The 21,367-nt window shown below is 27.8% G+C and overlaps 2 protein-coding genes across 2 annotated transcripts; both read right to left on the bottom strand.

Annotated features, from left to right (window-relative positions):
• Window positions 1–5,413: 5,413 nt before the first annotated feature.
• Window positions 5,414–8,493, bottom strand: LOC119673524 (extensin-like). The gene is made up of 2 exons (XM_038084842.1): window positions 8,377–8,493; window positions 5,414–6,159 (listed from the first exon to the last, which is right to left on the bottom strand). Exons 1-2 carry the CDS (start codon window positions 8,377–8,379, stop codon window positions 5,431–5,433), a joined length of 732 nt encoding a protein of 243 aa, XP_037940770.1. The 5' UTR covers window positions 8,380–8,493; the 3' UTR covers window positions 5,414–5,430.
• Window positions 8,494–18,552: 10,059 nt separating this feature from the next.
• LOC119678901 (histidine-rich glycoprotein-like) lies at window positions 18,553–20,257 on the bottom strand. The gene is made up of 2 exons (XM_038090993.1): window positions 20,231–20,257; window positions 18,553–19,272 (listed from the first exon to the last, which is right to left on the bottom strand). The coding sequence occupies exons 1-2, from the start codon at window positions 20,255–20,257 to the stop codon at window positions 18,553–18,555; spliced, it is 747 nt and encodes a 248-aa protein (XP_037946921.1).
• Window positions 20,258–21,367: the final 1,110 nt, after the last annotated feature.

Genomic DNA, 21,367 nt, shown 5'->3' with positions numbered 1-21,367 from the left:
CAGAGAAACTTTTTCGTTATTAGATACTCAAGTGATCTGAAAGCATATGTTATCTGTGACTATTTCACACAAAGTTTCTTTGATTATTTGTGAGTCAATTTGAATTATACTTAAATTGATATAATTAATTTTGGGATAATTATGGCTGGGAAAAGTAACTATTTAAAAATTTAATTGAAGCAAAAATATAACTCTTTTGTTGTTATTGTTTGATGTTTCTTGAAGAGATAACACATAAAAAGAAAAACTCACCTTTTAGAAAAGAATGAATATTTGGCTGATCGGCCTATCATAATATTCCTTGAATGTGATATATAGGAGGCCGTAGAAAATTTCAAAACCCTTCAGGGATATATAGGCACTTCTACAAGTATGTTATCTATACGTGCAATAATATTGTACTAAACCATTAAAATATTGATCGCTGCTAGAATAAACATGCATATATAAGTATATTTATTGTTGGAAGTTTTGAGGTACACATGTCCAACTTTGAAATCAGATAACTTGAATACTAGGCCACATATAGTATAGTGAAAAAATTTATTCAAAATAGCTATCTTCACTTAAATCCGTTGTTATTAAAATCACATAAATTAGCATTCTACCCATTCAATCCATTTATTTTTAATCCGTCTAGAATATTTAACGGTTATATTTCCCAATATCGTTTTAATTATGCATTCTCTGTACTAGGAAGATTTTGTTAAGGATCGATGCTTGTATGGTCGTATTTTACTACACTGATCCACATTCTTTAACATCATCATGTCTAGTGGTGAAATAAACAGTAACAAGTGAAGTATATTATTTTGTGTACAGTGCAGTCCATTATAATATTAGAATATTCTTTCTAGATTACAAAAACTTCCAGATCAAAAGGTAGGGGCTGTCTTGTATAGAAAAACATCACCTGTTGTAATATACATAATTTTTAGATTTTACATATCTAAATATTTTGGTTTTTCCAATAAACAAAAGAATATCTTGAATGACTTTGACACGCATCGATGTGTGGGTGGTCACTTCAGTCAGAAAAAAGTAACCATATTTTAGGTTTGAAATTATAATTGGATTGTTAAGCGATGTACATATTTCGACACATATTTAAAGAAGCGAAAAAATATAATAAAGCGTGCAAAAGTGTGGGTTTAACGAGCTTAATAATATTTATATTTATTTCTATTTTTATTTTATTTTTATATTTTTTTCCTACTACTCGTACAAACATAATTAATACTTAATTTAGTTATTGACTAAGGAATGTTGATAAAATAATTAAAACATATTTAATTAAAACGAGTGAAAAGATAAGCGGAAGGAAGTTAATAAGTTAAACCGTGCTAAATTATATAATTAAAAATTAAAATACAATTTAACACTTAGTTTATTTTAAATATTTCACGCTCAATTAAATTTTCTTGTGTTTAAAATTTTTATTTACTATTTTTTATTTTTATTAACAAGGCAAAGTAATTCATATTTCTTGTTTGGCACATAAAATATACAAAATTGGTACATTTAAAGATAATAAATTATGCCAAATATTGTTAACTTCTAACCACAATAAATAATTAACATGCGATATAATTACTTTGAGATACATTATTTAAAAGTTTGTTTATTTTTGCAAATTATATTATTTCCTCTCAACAATTTTTTTTATTGAGTTATTAAATTCGTTTCGGTTTTTAGGTTTATTATATTGTATATATCTTAATTGAAAATAAATTAAAAATCTGTGTTTACGGAGCAAAAATAAAAAATTTTTGGTTTTTGCTATAAAGGAAGTACATTGACATACAGAGCCTATGGAATTTTTGTTATATTGTAAGCATATCGTAACAGATCTTTTAAGCATATCTTTAGGCATTTCGTAGTATTATTCTCTTTTTAGCATAGGAATTTAAGTACACACTATCAGTGATATTCTATCTCTAACTTTTCAAGCTCTTCAAAAACCTGACCCAGATGTAAATAAGTGAAACAATAGATCCCTCAAATGACGAAAAAGGACCCAAGTAGTTTCGTGGTCTACTTCGACTAATCCTTCAACTCAGTGGGGCCACTTGTTGGACAGTGCGCTGTCCCAACGTCCCACCATATATATATATAGTTCCCTCAAATAAAAGAGCAATTAGAGAATAAATCCTAGCAGTAATTCCCTATTTATATATAAAAGTTTAGTATACCATAGTCTCTCATAGAGGGAGAGACTTTTATGTACATTTCCTCATATGTAAATAAAATAAAATAAATAAAAGATCAATTAGAGAATAAATCCTAGCAGTGGTTCTTTTTTTGTATATAAAACTTTAGTATAGTCTCTCATAGGTTGAAAGACTTTTATGCACATTTTCTCATATCTAAAAAGGAAAAAAATATAAGCCGATAAGCACTAATTAATAAGTAATTAAAAAATTATTAGGAATATTGATTGCTAACATTATTATCGGAGAGAACATATTTTATTAAGGATCTATGTAAATAGTGAAATTTTTTAACAACTAATAAAATGAAATTAAGATATGCAGTAGAACTTCATATTAAAACTCCAGAAAAAGTCTTGTGATTATATATAATACTTGTTTTTTTTAACAACAGAAACTGAAAAAAAATTAACAATGATCCATTAATCATTGTATTAAGCCTTACATATGTTATAATCCACATTCCCATGTTAAATGATAAAGTGTATAACCAAACAAAGCACATAGGAAAATAATATATATGGGACTAGACTATCGATCAGACACGTACATAACAAAAGATTCAGATTAGTGACTTAAAAGACCGAATTAAAAGATAGATAACATATATTTTACATTTTCTAGTGTGGCTCATATACAACGGGTGTCTAAATTACCGGGGATTTATACTATCACATTCACACGATATATAATCAAGTGAACAATGAAACAGGTAGGGTTAAAAGGATCACTAAATTATATATTATATAGACAGGTCAAACCGTGAAGAATTGATTTCTGATATAAAGGATTGAATTTCAAGGTATTTTTCGACAAGATTAGATATGAAAAAAATATTGTACAGGTAAAATTTTTTGACAAAAAAAAACCTTTATAAGAGAAATTTCAAAAACAAATGTATCATTTTAGTTTCAAGCACTAAATAAGCAAGTCTGTAGATACTTCACAGCTTTTTTTTAAATTATTTAAATAAATTAAACATCTTTCATTAAAAATGAGTTCTGAAGACTTATAAATGGCAAAGAAGAACAACCTTGGAGTCCAGCTCCGTGAATATATGCAGAAAGCAATAAATTATGATGTAGAAAATAAAAGAAAGCAAATCCTGGAAGCTAAAAATAATATCAATGGTCCGATTAATGAGGTACCTAGGAGTCAAGTTGGCGAAGCCTTGAAAGCTAAAAATGTGGACACTCGACAGAATAATGATGTGCCTAGGAGTGATATTAGCAAAGACATGGAAACTGATGATAAATTAACTGAAGAGTGGATTGATGAAAAGTCTGAACGCTTAGTTAAGGAGATAGAAATAAAATTGAAAAGATATAAAACTATATATATATATATATACATATATAGGCAATATGTGGAAGCAAACAATTTTAATAGTCTTCAGACTATGAAAAGAAAAAGAAATGAAGCCTTGAAATCAGAAGATGTGGGCACCTAATAGGATAATGATATGCATAGGACAGATATTAGCAAAAATATAGAAACTGGTGCTGAATTAACTATTGAAGACGCTATTGCTGTTGAATATATTGAATATATATATACAGAGATGCTAAAACGAAGAAACTCTCGACGAAGCTGTGATAAGCTGACTTATCAATTGATTTATAATTTAATAAATAACTAATAACAGAAAAGTTGAAAATTTGTAGTAATTCATTGAAATCATTTAAATGTAAATATTGAAAATCTGTTTTAATAGTAAATATAATCTATATTTCTTAAAACATGAAAGTTGTTATTTATTCCTTCAACGTGGGTTCGTCACAATAATCTATCTATAAACTAATAATAAAAATCTATCTATCAAATCGACACAATATTATAGCTATTCAAGTTAGGCTTGTGTTTTCTGATAAAACTTCTATGGAGCACGAATGTGAATCCTTTCAAAATTTTATACAGCAGGATGATTTATCTAATCTCGGATCGATTTTATTATTTTGTTTATTGTAAACGTTAAACGCTTTCTGCTGAAAAAAATATTTGCTCCATGTTTACAGATTTGTGGAAATATAATGACTATGAGTTCGGATAACACCAGATTTGTATATTTGAATCAGTAAACACATTTTGTATATAGCATAAGACAAAATACCACTTAACTTACTTGGCCTTTTTTGTTTTTCAGTTAAAAAGCAAGGATTTTAGGGTTTATAAAGAATATTTTCAATACAAAGGCGATTTTTAAAAAAACACGTGATTTAAATTAGATTAGGTTATACCAGCGATCGTTAGACGCTGAGGTGAAGAAGCTCAGAGTTTAAAACCATCTAGAATCTTTGGCGAATGCTGTTTGGTGGGAGGCCTTGTAATTTATTAAAATCCTCAAGAAAGAGAACCCCTAACATATTAGGCCGCTGCCGTGTATAAGCCAGAGCAGTTCAGAGGCATTTTCATCATCTTCCCTACAGCTGCGACAGATATGATTGAAGGAGGAAACCAACTTTAAGTATATAACTATTGGACTTTATCTTTAGAATGTCATTATTGTAAATAGATACTCCGACAAGGATTACGTTAAAAAGAAGGTTATTTATTATTATTAAATATGACAAATCCGCAATATATCATGACAAAAGTAGTAAGCAATTCAGTAAAAAGAAAGAACTGTACATATGATTCTCAATGGGTGTTATGACAATAACATATAGTATCGGTTCAATGACAAAGCAAGCAATAACAAAACCATATATTTCAATCAACTGAAGTAACTCTACTCTTCTGTACAATAATTACTAGTTGAAATAGCTATATAGATGATTTTATATTTTACTTATCGATATATAGTATTAACCGATTTGTTTGTACTTTAGTTCAATGGTAATAACACGATGATTACGTAGTCTGTGAAGAGGAAATATATATCATATATTATAAAATATATATTATATTATTATAGAATATAGAATTTTTTAAGAATTTAAGTATTCTCCATAAATCCGAAATTAAATGATATTGTAAATTTTTTTGATTATCGCATTACGGATAAAACGTATAAGGATACTTTTTATGATTTCTTAATAGTCACGGTCGTTTGTCAATTTTATCTAAAAATAGATAAATAAAAATAATATAATACTCGTATTCATTTTTTTTTAAGAAAAATACTATTTATTTCAATTTAAAAACAATTTAATTTAACAACAAATCATAAATAACCAATTCGTAAATCTCGTAACCAATTCGTAACTAACTTAAACGTAAATTAAAAGAAGAAGGGTTTGGCTGGAGCATCATAGTGATAGCCACCGCTTACGACTTCTTCTTGGACAGGTTCTGCTGGTGGTATATAGTTTACTTCAGGTTCCAAAATTTCAGCATAAGACGGCACTGGAATTGTGAAAGTAGGCTTTACAACTACTGGAGGTAAATAAGTTTGTGTAGGCGCTGGTGGTGGTGGTGGTGGAGGTCTTGTTGTTTTGGGTGGTAAGTAAGTAGGAACTGGTGGTGGTGGGGGAGGAATGTATTTTGGTGTTGGTGGTGGTGGAGGTAAGTAAGTTGGTTGTGGTTTTGGTGGTGGTGGTGGTGGGGGAGGAATATATTTTGGTGTTGGTGGTGGAGGTGGTATATATTTAGGTGTTGGTGGTGGTGGGGGTAAATAAGTTGGTTCTGGTTTCGGTGGTGGTGGTGGAGGAGGAGGAATGTATTTTGGTGTTGGTGGTGGTGGAGGTAAATAAGTTGGTTGTGGTTTTGGTGGTGGCGGTGGTGGTGGAGGCGGCAAATATGTTGGTTTCGGCAATTCGAAAGGTATGTTAGGTGGTTCGTAGTTGTAGCCTGGATGTTCGTGATGTTCATGGTGTTCGTGATGTTCGTGATGATGGTGGTCATCGTCATGATGTTCATGATGATGGTGGTGGTCGTGTTCATGTCCAAAAAGATGTGACACATCTGCTGCAACAAGTGCTATCGAGCACAACATCAGTATTAGTAATTTCTGTAAATATATATTTTAAGAAATCATTAAAGTGATTAATTAAATATGTGGATTTGTTATTATATTTTTTAATTTTAATACATTTTACTGTGTAGTTAATTATTAACAATTAATATATTGAAAATTTGTTCTGCAATATCTTTGAAAAGAAATAATGTATATGAAACTTAATATAAACAATAAACTAATTGAAATTATGTTATGATCCCAATGACATTAATTTTTTTATGTTTTGAGAAATACGATTAATAATTTTAAATTTAAACAGACAAACCAATGTTTGTTCATCGTTGATGTTGTCATATGTGCGAGTTATATATTTAACACATTTTTTAATATATTATACGGTGATTTTAAACTAATATAGATTCATGTTACCTTTGTATTTTAATTTAATATAAATAATTTTATGTACCATTTTTTGGCTACAGAATATACCTTGTTTTAATGAGAATATTTTAAAATGATTAATATAATGTATTTTGATATATATTAATTAAATTAAAATGAGTGTTATACATAAAAGTAATTAAATAAACTTTAAATACAATAACTGCATTGCATGTTTCAACTTATATAGACAATATTATTTAAGTTATTTAAAAAATGAAAAAAATATTTTGATCCAAAATTATATATAAAAAATTTAGAATAAAAAAAACAATATTGAAATTATTATTTCAATATTGTTTCTATTATATTACCTTTAAATACATTTTAGTATATATTATTTAAATTTAATAGAAATAATTCTTCTAATTGATTATTATATAATATAATAGTTATTAATTAAAAAAAATTATTTCAATTTAAAAAAATAATTAAAATAAAATTAATTTAAATGAAATACGACAATAAATATTTTTTGACCAAATTAAAATAATACTTAAAAGGGCAATTTTACAGAAATCATATATATTTTTTAATTTATTTTATGTATTTTTTTTATTTTCACTATTTTGAAAACCAATTTTCAATTAATATTTTGTTTAAATATTTCATTATGCTAATACTAGTTAAATAATTTATTTCTATTAAGCTTTTTTTTTATTTCTTTTTTAATAATGTTCTATAAAAAATTTGGTATTTATTTTATTAAATTAATATGAAACACATATATTAAAAAAGATTTATTTTAAAATAGTTTTAAAGTTAATGAAAATAATAATATATAATATAATATATAAAAATTTATTAAAATAAAATAAGATTTAATAATTATTTCATAAAATTTTACAATAAAGTTTTAAATTTTATTGAAATTATTATTTAGCCTGATATTAAAATAATCATGAGTTGAATTATATTATAAGCAAATAAAATTTCTTAAAATTTATTTCGAAATTAAGAAAAATTCAACATATGTAGTAAATATTGTATATTAATTAAATAAAATAAAAATAATTGTTTTAGAAAAATAGTGTAAATATATATTACACATTATATAATAATTAATACAAATTAACTTAAATAAAATGAGAAAATTTTTTTTGACTTTTAGAACAATATTTAGTTACTCAAATTTATTCAACTCAAAGAAACACACATATACATAAATAAATGAAATATATCAAATAGATTAATTAAATGAACTAAAAGTGATTGTTTTTAAAAGAATGGTTGAAGTTAATTTTAATACACATTAAAATATAATTAAAAAATTTTTCTAATTGCCTAATTTTTTAAAATTTCTTCAAAGAAATAAATAAAAAAAAATATACTGAAATAAATTTTAAAACTAATTAAAAAAATTGTCATAAAATATTGAATTGATAGGTAACCAGTTAAATATTTTGAAATAAATTAATTAAAGCACTAAAATATTGAGTCTAAAAACAAACTAATTGTTTTCAAATCAGTTCAGAAAATAATCACTTGCAATAATTTTGAATAATTTATTCTTTAATTTTAATTCTGATTTTGGATTATTCACTTATAACAAGGAAATACAATTTAGAATTATGCAAAATATTAAATAACCAGTTTGTTTGGATATCATTTGAATATTTTTAGAATTATTAACTTTTTAATGCATTTGCAATTGGCGATTCTTTGAAATCCAGTCTTTTTATTTTTCTAATAACAATCTATCTTTTTGTTTATATTCTTTATATTATACTAATGCAGTCATTAAAAAGTAATCAGTAACGATAATTTAAAACATTTTAACACTAGTGTTCTTCACTTCCTTTGAAATACAACTTTCACTTTCATTACCATTTTCGGTTCTTCTTCGTTAACAGAAGTAACTTAAAATTGAGATTGATATGACCGAAGAAGTATCTTTAAAAATTGCTTTGATGTGCTTTAGATTTAATTAAGTAACCACACCGACGTCTTACACGAAATGATACAATTTGTTGATCGGTTCTTGTTATTTATAGTCAACTTCTTAAACCCCAAGTAACCAGACCCAATACCGGCATTTCTAGTCTCAATGTTGTTTGTATTGTTCGTTGTTTTATGTTTTTTTTGTTTTTTTTTCTGATCTTCATTGCTCGTTGTTTTTGTTTAAGCTCAGCTGTTGTTATCATATGTATATGCGTAGCCATTGGTGCTGCTGCCAATTCTTCTACTGCTGCGTCTTCTACATTTATGGTTTTGGAGTCAAGCTTGGCTGTAATCTATGCTCTACAACTACTGCTGCTACTGTTGTTGTTGTCGTTTTTGTTGTTTTTGTTTTTGTTATAGTTATAATACAATTAAAATGTAAATTATTTCATTTGTTTTGTTTGATATGCTTAAGCCGCTGTCATTGCACCGCATTAACTGCCCAGACAGTTGAAGGCGTTTCAACTGTGCAACTCGTTGTACTCACTCGTCAACAATCCGTTTTTTATGGTTAAGTTCAGGTATCCAACTGAGTGGCCCAGAGTATATACTCTGGTGCTGTATAAGTGCACCCCTTTCCATATCCGTTGCTAAAGTACGCCATAATTTCGGACGTTATTAAAAAATTTATTCATAAATCATTTAACGCATATTTTCGTTAAAGTTTTTATTTTGACAGATTTTGGAGCAAAAATATAAATATTTTTATTTTTTTATGACTTTTGGTTTTTTAAACAATTTAACACTTTTTGGTTATTAGTTTTGTTGTTTTAGATTCTATTGTTGTTATTCTATTATTGTTTTACTGGTGAGGTGTAATTAATGAAGTGTTTTCTAAAGTTACCCACTAAGCCGTTGGTTTTCGCACTTGTGTTAATTTAATTAATAACCAACTTCCGAAATGACATTTATTAAACGCAGGAATTTCATTTCAAGAGGTTTTAAAATGGTTCAAAAGTTTTATGTATAAATAAATATGGTATTTTAAGAGCTTTGAAAATGAGTTTCCTGAGAGAATTTTAGTGCTCCAAGCAACTTTGTTAATTGTAGCTATTTATATGTATTAATTTTAATATTTTTGTATATCAGTTAAATCCAAACATGCTGATAATATGACGTGTTATCTGCAACGTCAAGGTAATAATTTTTTTGTTATGAATCATTTAACTGCTTATACTCGTATACTTATGGGTCAACTCAAGGACGCTTCAGCAGTGATTGAACCTTTGCATAATTAAGAGCAATTTTTCAACAAAAAAGTATGAAAAATATTCTTAAACTATTTTGATTATTTTGAAAATATGATAAATTGATTTTTAAGTATATTTCTAAATATATAAAGATTTGTTATATTTTCAGTTTAAGAAACTCTTCTTCTTTCAGTAAGAAACTGAAAGTCTTATTTTATATTTTATGCTAATCACAGTACTCTGAAACTGTTCAATATAATTGACAGTCACAATAATCCAACTCTCAGCATCCTAAAAGTACAACGAAATTTGATAAACACAGGCAGATACAAAGACATCAGATCCATCATATTATAAAGCCCCGTATTCAGTTATTCTTAGTGTGACTTAAAACTGTCCACAGATAAAATAGAGTAAAGGTGCTGATTCACTAACTCAGACATCTGAATATCAGTATCAGTACTCAATTTTAAGTTAACTTAACGAAAGTAGTCAAGTTTAAGGTACTTTAACGAAAGTGGTAAATTTTATGTTAACGAAAGTGCTAAATATTATGTTAACTTAATGAAAGTGCTAAATCTTAAGATAACTTAACGAATGTAGTTATTTTAAGTTAATTTAATGAAAATACTAAATTTTACGAAAGTGCTAAATTTATTAAAACAAAAATAGAATATATTGGTTTCTTCTTATAAACTACTTATTCTTCTTATAAATTATCAGTAATTGTAAAAATATGTAGGTATGTCAATAAAATAATAATTATAAGTATTTATTTCAAGGCATAAAACAAAATTGTGAATAATTTATTCAATAAATTTTTATTCTTTATATATTTTGTGACCAAAAGATATCTACAGACTTCAAAACAAAAATCTAAAAAATAAGCAATTTTTAACAATAATCTACACTGCATATGTACTACATATTTGCATAATGATCTAACTAAACCATTTAGTATAAAGTTAATTAAGGAAGGTATGTGTCAGAATATAAATGCTAAGTAATTGATCAGAAAAAATTGATTGGACGAAATCAGAAACGTCTGCATATGCAATGCTTTAAAAATTGTAACTATCATTAAGAATGTACAGAAGATAGACTATATATGGTAGTATGGTCACATAATAATATAAGGGAAATTCTATAAGAGAAAATATACTCAATATATTAGGAAGCGGTAAAAATAAGATTTTGTAAGACACAAATAATCAACGGCCGGTAAATGTTACAGTACAGGACAGAAGATTCTAATACCTTAGGACTAGTAGAGTCCATGTGAAAATAAAGCATGAAGAGAATGCAACAAAGAATAACACAACACTATATTATTACACATTATAACACATTATTAGAAAGAAAAAAATTTAATATTAGATGTCTTTCTCAGCATTACGTTCCTAGATCAGGTTAAAATAAAAAATAAAAATATAATTAATTAATTCAATTATTCTACAGCTGGTTTATGATTTCGTTCTAATATAAACCCAGCAAGTAAATTTGTTAATAAAACTTTCACAGCAAAGTAACAAAACTCCAGAAAAATTAGCGAACATAAAAGTCAAGTACGGCTTTGGATCAGTTGGTTAAGGTGCACCGACTCTGAGCTTTAAATTTGGCAGGACACAAGTTCGATCCCTGGTACTTGCAGTCTCAAAAATAATTATTTACGAATATGAATTATTTCCAAGACCACTGATGATGGGGATTTGCCAATACTCGAAATAGCTGTATGGTCAACCTAAAATTGAATTAATTAAAATAATATATAAAATGAATTTTTGTTGTTGTAGTTCACTACTGTTCGAAAAACTTCTTTATGAGATATACTGAGTTTTTATAATAGTCACTTCTGTCTGAAAAATTTGACGTTAAATTACAACTAATATTAGAAATAATTATCATCAGAAAGAAGGAATTCAAAATTCTTTTAAGCTATACTGTATGCATTATTTGACTTGTATAGATCCCAAAGATTACTAATATGATGTAGCAATATCTGCAGAATACGACCTTTGTGGTAAAAATTTCATTGAAGACATTGAAGTTAATAATTTTAGCGTCAATTGAAGATTAACTATGTATTGTAATTATTTTAAGTTATATATGAAATTTAGTAATACTTTTTCAATAATAAATATAATAAGCAGAGCTATAAAATATTTAATAAATACATATATTTGAAATAGAAAATTAATAAAAGTATATAATTTAATAGTTTTGTAGTGTTAATTGAAGTGTTTGACACCTTTGATACGCATCAATGTTTTTACAAAATACGCAGCATGTAACACATTTCGTTTTGATTCCGGAAATAATCAACGATGCGTTGATCTACTTGCAAGACAATAGAAGTTAATCCACAAACCGGTCAATTCGATTGTTTTGAACTCCTCAAATATTTATTCGATTTATATGTAAAATATGACAAAAATTTTATTAATAAAAATTTTCTATTGTTGATTTTTGAATCAAATAAATAATGATAAAAGTCTTTGATTTAAGACTAATTTGAGTTAGGAAGTAAATTCTAACAATAGCGCACAGATGTACAAAGAGAATTAGTAGCAGATCATTGTTCGGATAGAATAAAATTTTAATAAATTCGAGTTTATGTAGGAAAGGCTATATAATTCTTATTCGTTTTAAATAAAAGTTATTTCATCAAATATGTCAGTTGCATAAAAATATTGAAATTTATCGCATAAATAAATACCAACAAATTATTTATTATGGTTCATTTTAGTGTTGCGTTGTTTTTATTATATAAGTGTAAATTGATATATTTTGTTGAAAACTGGTAAGTTACAAAGCAAAAATGATCGAGATGAGAATATACTAAAAGACTTGAATTAAATGACATCGGCTAGATACTTTATATCTCTTTTATATTTTATAGAATTATATGATTCTAATTGAGTTTCAAAAAGTTTTTAAATATTAGAGTTTTCTTTCATTTCTAGATGGGTAGAAATATCATTTCATACTTTTCCCTTCTGATTATCCCAAGCTCATAAAAGATATTGTGATTTGAATTTTAAATATTTTAACTTAGGACTATGTATATGCCGGTTAAAGATTCTTTCATTGTTACTTTTCAGTATAAAATAACTAGCAAAATCTATAAGAGCTTCAGAAAAAAGAAAATGGGTCTCATGAGATCTTTTTTTCGTCACTGGATATGCGATAATTAGGACTGCGTAGATGTCGTTAAACATCCCTTTATTGTTAATTTTTCATATGATATATCTACCAAAACCGTTGTTCTAGAAGAATCTGTTCTTTAGGAACAGCTTCAGAAAAAATAGAAAGGATTTCATAATATTTTCGTAATCACTGGATATGACGGTAATTAGAAAATTACCCAGGATATATTTAATCAAATAACGGAGGACTATTCTTTTTGAATAAATAGATAAATAATATTAAATCTTATGACGTATATATATGTGAGTGTAATTAGGCACTAATGTAATGTACCCTATTACATAAAATTGATCTTTTTGTCTTCATTTCACTATTCTATTACACTTCATTATTGTTGTACATTAATTTATATGTTTTGCCTTTGAAATAAAAGGTTAATTTAGATAGGTTAGGTTATTAAATTAAAGTAATATCTTTATGATAATGGGCACAAATAAAACTCAGAGATTTTCAATCCATTTGGAAAATAGTGAATATAAACATTGACTCAAATACTCTTGAAAGCATATTTTTAGCCTCCTTAATGTGCACTGTGTATGTGATTGAGTGCAACAAAGTATATATGAAATACTTACTTCATCTTTCTCACAACAATTTTATACTCTATCACCTAATATGGTTACCATTTCGACAATTATCCATTAATGAATCCACTTCATTAATGGATGATTTTCAGCATAATATGTCTAATATTCTGCGTAGTATCCCAATGGTATGACTAAATTTGCTATTCAATACAGTTAACCTTTGGTTCAGTTGTCTACTTGTTGTTAATCCTTCATATCTCATGTCTCAAATATAAATGTAAGATATTTTAGTGGTCAACGGTATTTACCCCCAATTAGTTACTATTACTTAAAAAATAGGGAAGAAAACAGGATAAATTTAATTTTCATGTTAATTAATTTGACATAGAATAAAACTACTTCATCATCTTTTCTATGAATCAAAAATCGTTTTAGATGTTATAAAGCCTGAATTAAACATCATACTAACTATCTGAAAGCATAGATATATATACTAATACTATATATAGTTACTAATAAATATATACTAAAGATCACTAAGATTATAATATTTGCTTTATAAAGAGCTTCCATCGTCTATTCCGTTAATTATCTTAAAACCTTTAGAGCAATAAGGTAGACGAACTTCAAATAAGGATATATCGTATAGAAAAACAACAAAAAATTTTTTGTCGATTCTGAATAGTAGGGAAATGTACTCAATATTTTTAAAAAGGAAATTAACCAATTGACGATAAATACTATATATTGTTAGAATATATATAATACAGGCCACAGTCATTAGTGCTTTTATGATTTAAGATTAAAGCTTATTGCTTTATGATCTGAAATGGTATATATTAAAGCATTAATTCCTACGCAAAGAATAAAATAATAGCTGAAGCCATACTGATACTAAGTTCACCTTTAAGCTTTACTCTGTTTACGACTGAAATCTACAAAGATTTGGATAGAGTCAGGCATTATACGGCTCTACTTTGCAACCATTTAACTTTTATAAACTGGACTTCAATTGTTTTTTATATATAATAATATACTGTATTTTCTTTAGTTTCGGGGACATTTATTATCATGATAAATAATTGGCCAAAAAATTCTTTAATTTATTCCACTTAAGTAATAATTTTAATTAAGAACTTGATTAATTTAATGCTTTTCGGTTGAAATAACTTAAGTCATTTCATCAAATTCGTTCTGCTTCAGACTTTCTATTTCTAATATTATAAAAGAATTAACATTTAATACACAAGTATTTCTTGACTACTCAACTCAGTTATAATATCGATTTGAACAGAAATTGATTATATTGTTTGTGCAATTGGAGAACTTTACTGTCTCTACATCTCTTAGACTGCTAAATGTGATTGACTATCTAAAGTGTACCCGTTTATCTGGTTGGATTCACTTTATTTAATCAGAAACCTTAAATTAGAAAGTTCCTAAAAATATTTCTTATTCTAATATATTGTATAATATAATTTAATGTCTTATTTTCGAATTTAATCAAATGTATCTTAAATCAAAATGACTAGCACTTCTGTTTGCACTTAAAACTTATTTAATGATTTAAAATTTATTGTTCAAACAAAAAAATAGTTTTCATCAGATAATTGCAATAAAAAACATGTCAAATACAACAATTTTACGCATAATTTTGACTAATTGGTCATTCACCTGCAAATTATTTTAAGTGTGATGCGCTTATCTGAACTAGTATAGATTTTATGACATTTTTTTTTAATTAAAGACATTAGTTTTATGAATTCAAAAAGTTTTAAAGCTCATTAATTTTTCACAAATTATTTCACTGAAAGAATTGATTTTAAGATTGCATAAGTGAGTCGTTAAAAAAGATTTAAATGTTGACGTGATACTAGTGGTATATAATTAATAAGTTACTAGTAATTTTTAAACGTATTTCTGAGATATATGATTCTTAGCAAAAAAACCCAAGTCATCAAAGAAAACTTTATTGCAAAGATAGTTTTATGTTGTTTATCATGGTATTTAATCCACTTAGCTGGCTCGATCAAAACGACATTGGAATTTCAACTACCGACCACTTGATGGCGTATATTGAAAATAATTCAGTTAATATTGACATCTATTGGTCTTATATTTCTAGTCTATCTACTTCACATATTTAAAATGGAAATAATCCAGAAAAGTGTCATCAGAGGATTGTGAAAATCAATTCAGTTATCGTACAAGAGATAGCTATTACACAGACTTATCAATTGCGCAAAATTTGTTTATTCATGCAGATAAAGAGTATATGATAAGCCTGATTATAACTGTGATGTGGCAACTACCTTTGCTGCTATCGAAAATGAATCTACAAAAATGGGCTTAGCAGTAAATGAGGGCAAAATGAAATGTCCGCTATAGGTAGAAATATGCTTCGCTTGAATGCCGGCTGGCGATCATACTTTCAAATCTGACAACAATGATGTCAGCCTGATCAGACGAAGAATCACTATTGCTAATAGGTGCTACTATGGGCTCAGTAGTCAATTAGGATGTAGAGCTCTCTCTCGACAAACAGAATTTACACTCTAAAGGTCGTTCATGCAATTTTGTTTTTGTTAGTTGAGCGAAGCAGCACTAGAAATGTTTGAGAGAAAAGTTCATCGTAAGATCTTTGTTTCTCTACGAGTTGACGATAACTACCGCATCCAAATGAACAAGATTCTAGTATCGTGAGAAAAGGATAATTACGAACCATTTCACATTTTCAATAGATATTGAAAAGTTCTGCTCCGTTGGGGGTACAAAAATTTGTCAGTTACTAATTGTATTAATAGCCTAAGTACACAGGGTATATTATTGTTATCATAATATATCATTTCATAACTGAACTACAAAAAATAAAGCAATAAAGCTTACTTCCTTTATATTTCTAGAGCAACAGTGTGTCAAACTTTAAATAATATTTTTGATATGTACGCGAACAGAGTCTTTTTAATTCGTCTTAATCATGCATTTTTACATATATATCACAGCAGTTTTTTGCGATTGTACTGGTTCCACACGGATTATGGGATGAAGGTGAAAGGTGTCAGGAAAATGAATTTCAACCATAACTAATTAATGACTGTATTTTGGTGCCTCAGGAACTATCGAATTGTAGAACATGATTTTGCATAGATTGGACACTTATTTGTACCAAATGACTCAAATTCACTGTTGATGTTTGCAGGCGGAAGGTTACTTTTGTATCCAACAATTAGCCGATAAGTATTCCAGTATTCATGTATGTGAGGGAACAATTTTGCCACAACTAAAGGTTATACAATTGTAATCAGATTTTGGAAGTTATCACAACATAATACTGAGAAACTTTTTTTTAATTTATTTCAACGAACATTGGCTTAATAAGTCGATTCACCTCGTGTTTCGGTATCCAAGCTACTGCAGTTTCGATGGTCTAATTTGTAAGCAACAATAAAATAGGTACACTGCCGGTTCATCTCCATCAAAGTACTCTGAATAGTTTTGTTGGGTATGAAGAGACATAGTTCTGAATCGTAGCCTTACAATGTGTTTGATGTATTATGGTAATATTCTCTTTGTCTCTAGAAGTAGTAAATTTTTTTATATTTAACTAGATTTTTATTAAAACATTGGCTGTAAGTTTTCCTGCACCTTCTTATGAAAGTTTTTATAGCTTACCAAACAAATAGCAAAACGGATCACGAAAAATTTATTGTTTACGAATAATCACAATGTTACTATCGGGTTGGGATAGATCAAATTTTAGCGCAACCGAAAAGATTTTGGAAGAATAAAGCTTGATCTGGGCTAACTTTCTTATGGTTGTATTTAATTACTGTAGGTACTCTGAGTTGGGCATCTCTCACATTAATTATATAATAGTAACGTTTGGGTACTCTAGATCGGACAACTCTGACATATACATCTTGTCTGAGATCCTTATAGCGAGGAACAAACTATTTAGACACTCATTTAGTGCGTCCATGGTAAATCAAACACTTCGGTCTTAGTAGTATCAGTTTTATATACTGGTATATTTTAAGATAAAAATTTGGAGGAAGTGAATTGGCAGCATTCTCAGAATCCGCACTTGGATACAGTGCGGAGGCTGTTGTTGGTTTGATCTCAGTTTTTGATATGGCTCGGTCACTCTTGTAAACCCTTTAATAAAATAAAGCTATTTTTCGGAATCTACTTAAGCGATATGGGCGGTGTAAGAGACTCCTAATTTGGGATAATTAATTTTCTGTTGTGATTAGTAGTATATTGACCTTGACCACTTTTAGCCCTTTGTTGAAAGATTGGGATTATATATCTGTATAAAAAGGTATCTGAAAGTATCGAAACATGGGGAAGATAAAAAAATTTGTGCTATTTACTATTGCTATATTATGCCAAAATTATGTTTTAATTTAATTTTTTTGGTTTTGTATTGAGTTAAAAAATTCTTTCGTTATGTTTTTATATTAGATTATTCGAGAATTGAGTTCTACAAACGATACCTATAGATAAAAAAATAAAAAACAAAAAATAAATTTCGTTTAAATCTTTAATATTTAACGTTTATTTATATTTACATTTGATTTTCGTTAAAAGTATTACAATATAAGATATCAATTAATTGTTTAAATGTATCTTTTTATCATTTTATTTTGCAAAAAATTAGATTAAATTACGTTATAAAAATAACTTTATTTAATAAAAATTGTGTTATATAATACGATAAGCTCTGGCGTGTTATCAAGAGATGGAGCTGTGAATATAAATTGAATTCTCTAAGTTCGCACCTAAAAGTCTGCATAAATTGTTTAAATTAATTTTATGGTCTTTTGCGTTAATAGATTGTTTGTTGCTTCTCTTCCATTGTATTAGATTATAAATTAATTTTTGAAATTTAACTAACTTTTTCGAATTTTTATTAGTAACAAAACAATTCTCAGAATAGGAAAGCAGAATGAAAGAAATGCTGACATTATAGTTTTATTACACAAATCAGTTTAAATTTTTATAAAATTAACTACGTTACTATATTATTTGGTTACTTTGACTTACAATTTATTTAAATAATGAACATGCAAAATTGCTTCTTAAATGTAAATCTAAAATCACTCTTCATGTGCAATAAAAGCTTCCTTGAATGCATTTTAGATACGTCTGCGGTGCCGTTTGAATGGATTGTTATAATGATAGCCACCAGTTTGTGTGGCAGGAGCGGTATAAACATCTGGCGAATTGTATTCTTGAATAGCTGCAGAGTCATGATGTTCATGATGCTCATGATGGTGATGATGTTGTTCGTGTACAGGAGGAATATAGTCATGTAAAGGTGCGGACACTGGAGCATGCAGTTCATGTGAAGGTGGTAAATATTCGGTAATGGGAACTGATGGTATATGATGAATATGCTCATGTTGGTGTGAAATAACAGCAGGAGCATGATAATCTTCTATTGGTCCAGGTGCACTATACTCTTGTGTTGGTGGCAAATATTCATTGCTTGGAGCATGATATTCTTGTGCTGGTGGTACATATTCGTTGCTTGATATATGATATTCTTCGGTTGGTGGCAAATAATCACTAGATGGTGCATGAAAGTCTTGTACTAACGGCTGAAACTCTGATTCTGATTCAGGTGTACTAAAGTGCTGATGGTGATGCTGGTGCTGCTCTTCATGCTGATGATGATGATGGTGTTCTTGTACTGGTGGTAGATATTCTTGAATTGGTGCTTCGTGTTGTATATGGTTGTGTTCAAGTGAGACTGGTATATTCAATGTATGTCTATCATAATTGTAACCATCACTCAAGTGTGAAACGTCAGCTATCACAGCACCTATAGTGACAAGTGTTAACACAAGATATATCTAATGTGTGAAGAGATAATATAAAATTCAAGTGTGTGTTCTTATTATATTAGCATTATGAACTTACCATTTTCAATCTTTTCGCTTATTAAGTGTTTAGTTTGGTGTAGTCTGCACATAAATGTTGTTCACATTTTATTCACTCTAGTTTTTATAACAACATAATTTGAAAAAAATTTGCATTTGCTTGAATTTGTTTCAAATCTGTTTTTGTCAACCTCGAACTATGCACAATTGCGACAGATGTGATTTTGCATATCTCATGTGATGCTAAATAAAATATTTGACGAATTTATTGTTTCTTTTAAAATATTTTATTAAATAACTTTGTTGAATTTTTTGTTGTAATTCATCTGCTTCACACCTTTTTCTTCTTAATTTATCATAAAAATAATCCATTTATACACAAATACTACATGTGTAAAAATGTATTTATTTTTTTATTGTTAAACATCTATAGTATTTATTTTTTGTTTATAAAACAATGAACTACTAAATTATTAAAATAAATTATTTAGTTTAAAGCATGAACTCCCATCATGTTTTGTCTTTTTCTTAAAAAATTTAATTGATTTCAGGTGATTTTTTGACAGTGTGTGATGGTTTTATATGCCAACATTGACTTAGTTTGAAAAATTGAGACAATAAAATTAAATAATTTATTGCCGTGAACAAAAATTTATATATATTAAACAATGTTATAAGAACTCTGATACTTGAATATAAACTTTATATATCGAAGATACTATTATATATAGGGTGACCAAAGTGAATTAGATTTCAATTAGACTTATATCTTACAAACACCGATATGTGAACTGTTTAGAATAATAGAGACTAACAATTTATGAGCTAACGGCGAAGACTGTGAGGTCGCTAGAACCTTATTGTTTAGTTTGGACAAAAATAAAACGAAAAACCTTTTAAGCTTCAGCAAACCTGCAGTTCGTGTACTTACTGGAGTATTAACGGGGCACTGTACCATTGTGCCCATGCTCCAACCGTGGCGAGTTCCAACAAGTGCATTATGTTAGGAATTGAAAAGATGAAGAAGAGGTAAAATCTAACAACCACTTCCTGTGTCTTTGTCCAGGACTACAGACAAGGCGACTTTAATGTTTTGGGGATCGCTTTTTTTCATTTGGTTTTCCTCCTCAACTTCATCTAGAAAACCAAATGGTTTAACAAGGATAACAAAGCTTAGCAAGTCGTCTCTTCCTACATAATTTTGAGGACATCACAATGGGTTATATATGCCTCCGAGTGGAAGTGCTGACAACTGTCAGCATGTACCTTCTGAACCTAACCTAATCTATATCTTATAACTCTCGAACTGAGAGTTATGAAAATAGATGGATGCAAATGGGTATAGGTATTTACAGCTCGATTTTGTGGAAAAAATTATTGTAATAATAATGGAATAAAAGTAACATAGTAACAATGTAAATAAATATTTTAAATCTTAAAGCATAAGGTTTACAAAAAAATGAGGTCTAATATGATTCAAAGACGAAAAGATTTCAAAGATGCTCAAAAGTAATATAGTTGCATACAACCAAATAGTTATTCTGCCTCTGTGAATGATATTAAGTGCAGTAGAGAGAATTCTCTCCTGATAAAAAAACAATCTCAATTAATTAATTACTGAGAGGTTAGGTTTAATAATCATTTTTAATTCAATATAACAACGAGATGGAAAGAATAACCTTTGAAGAAAGAAGGGAATAAAACGTTATAAGTTACTTTAAATCCTATTGTGTAAGATAATAAGTCATTTAATATGAATATTTGTAGATTTCTTGAAAAAGAAGGAGGTGCCAACAAACAAAACAATGGATTATTGCTGTACGATTAAAGAGATTAAGAAAAGTGAAAATCACTGCTGAAAAAGAAATGCTTAAAAATGTGTTGCTTTTATTATACATATAAACTTCTTGATATATTTAATATTAAACTAATACTAATACTAAACGATATCAAACGAATACATACACTACCAGTTGAAGCTTTTAGTTAATGCTCTAAGATAATTGCCTTTATATATTAACATTAATTGCCACATACTTTCTTTTGTTAATTTTATTTTTTGTTCTCA

This window comes from Teleopsis dalmanni, chromosome 1 (genome assembly GCF_002237135.1).
Source record: "Teleopsis dalmanni isolate 2A chromosome 1, ASM223713v2, whole genome shotgun sequence".
Classification (NCBI taxonomy): Eukaryota; Metazoa; Arthropoda; class Insecta; order Diptera; family Diopsidae; genus Teleopsis; species Teleopsis dalmanni.
Note: the sequence above shows the minus strand (reverse complement) of the source record. Positions and strands in the feature narration are given on the sequence as shown.

What these genes read in the sequence shown, in the direction of transcription:
- LOC119678901 (XM_038090993.1), bottom strand. Translation starts at nt 20,257, where the DNA reads ATGGTACAGTGCCCCGTTAATACTCCA. An exon ending in AGTGCCCCGTTAATACTCCA is followed by an intron (nt 19,273 to 20,230) that starts GTAAGTACACGA and finishes TTCACACATTAG; the next exon opens with ATATATCTTGTGTTAACACT.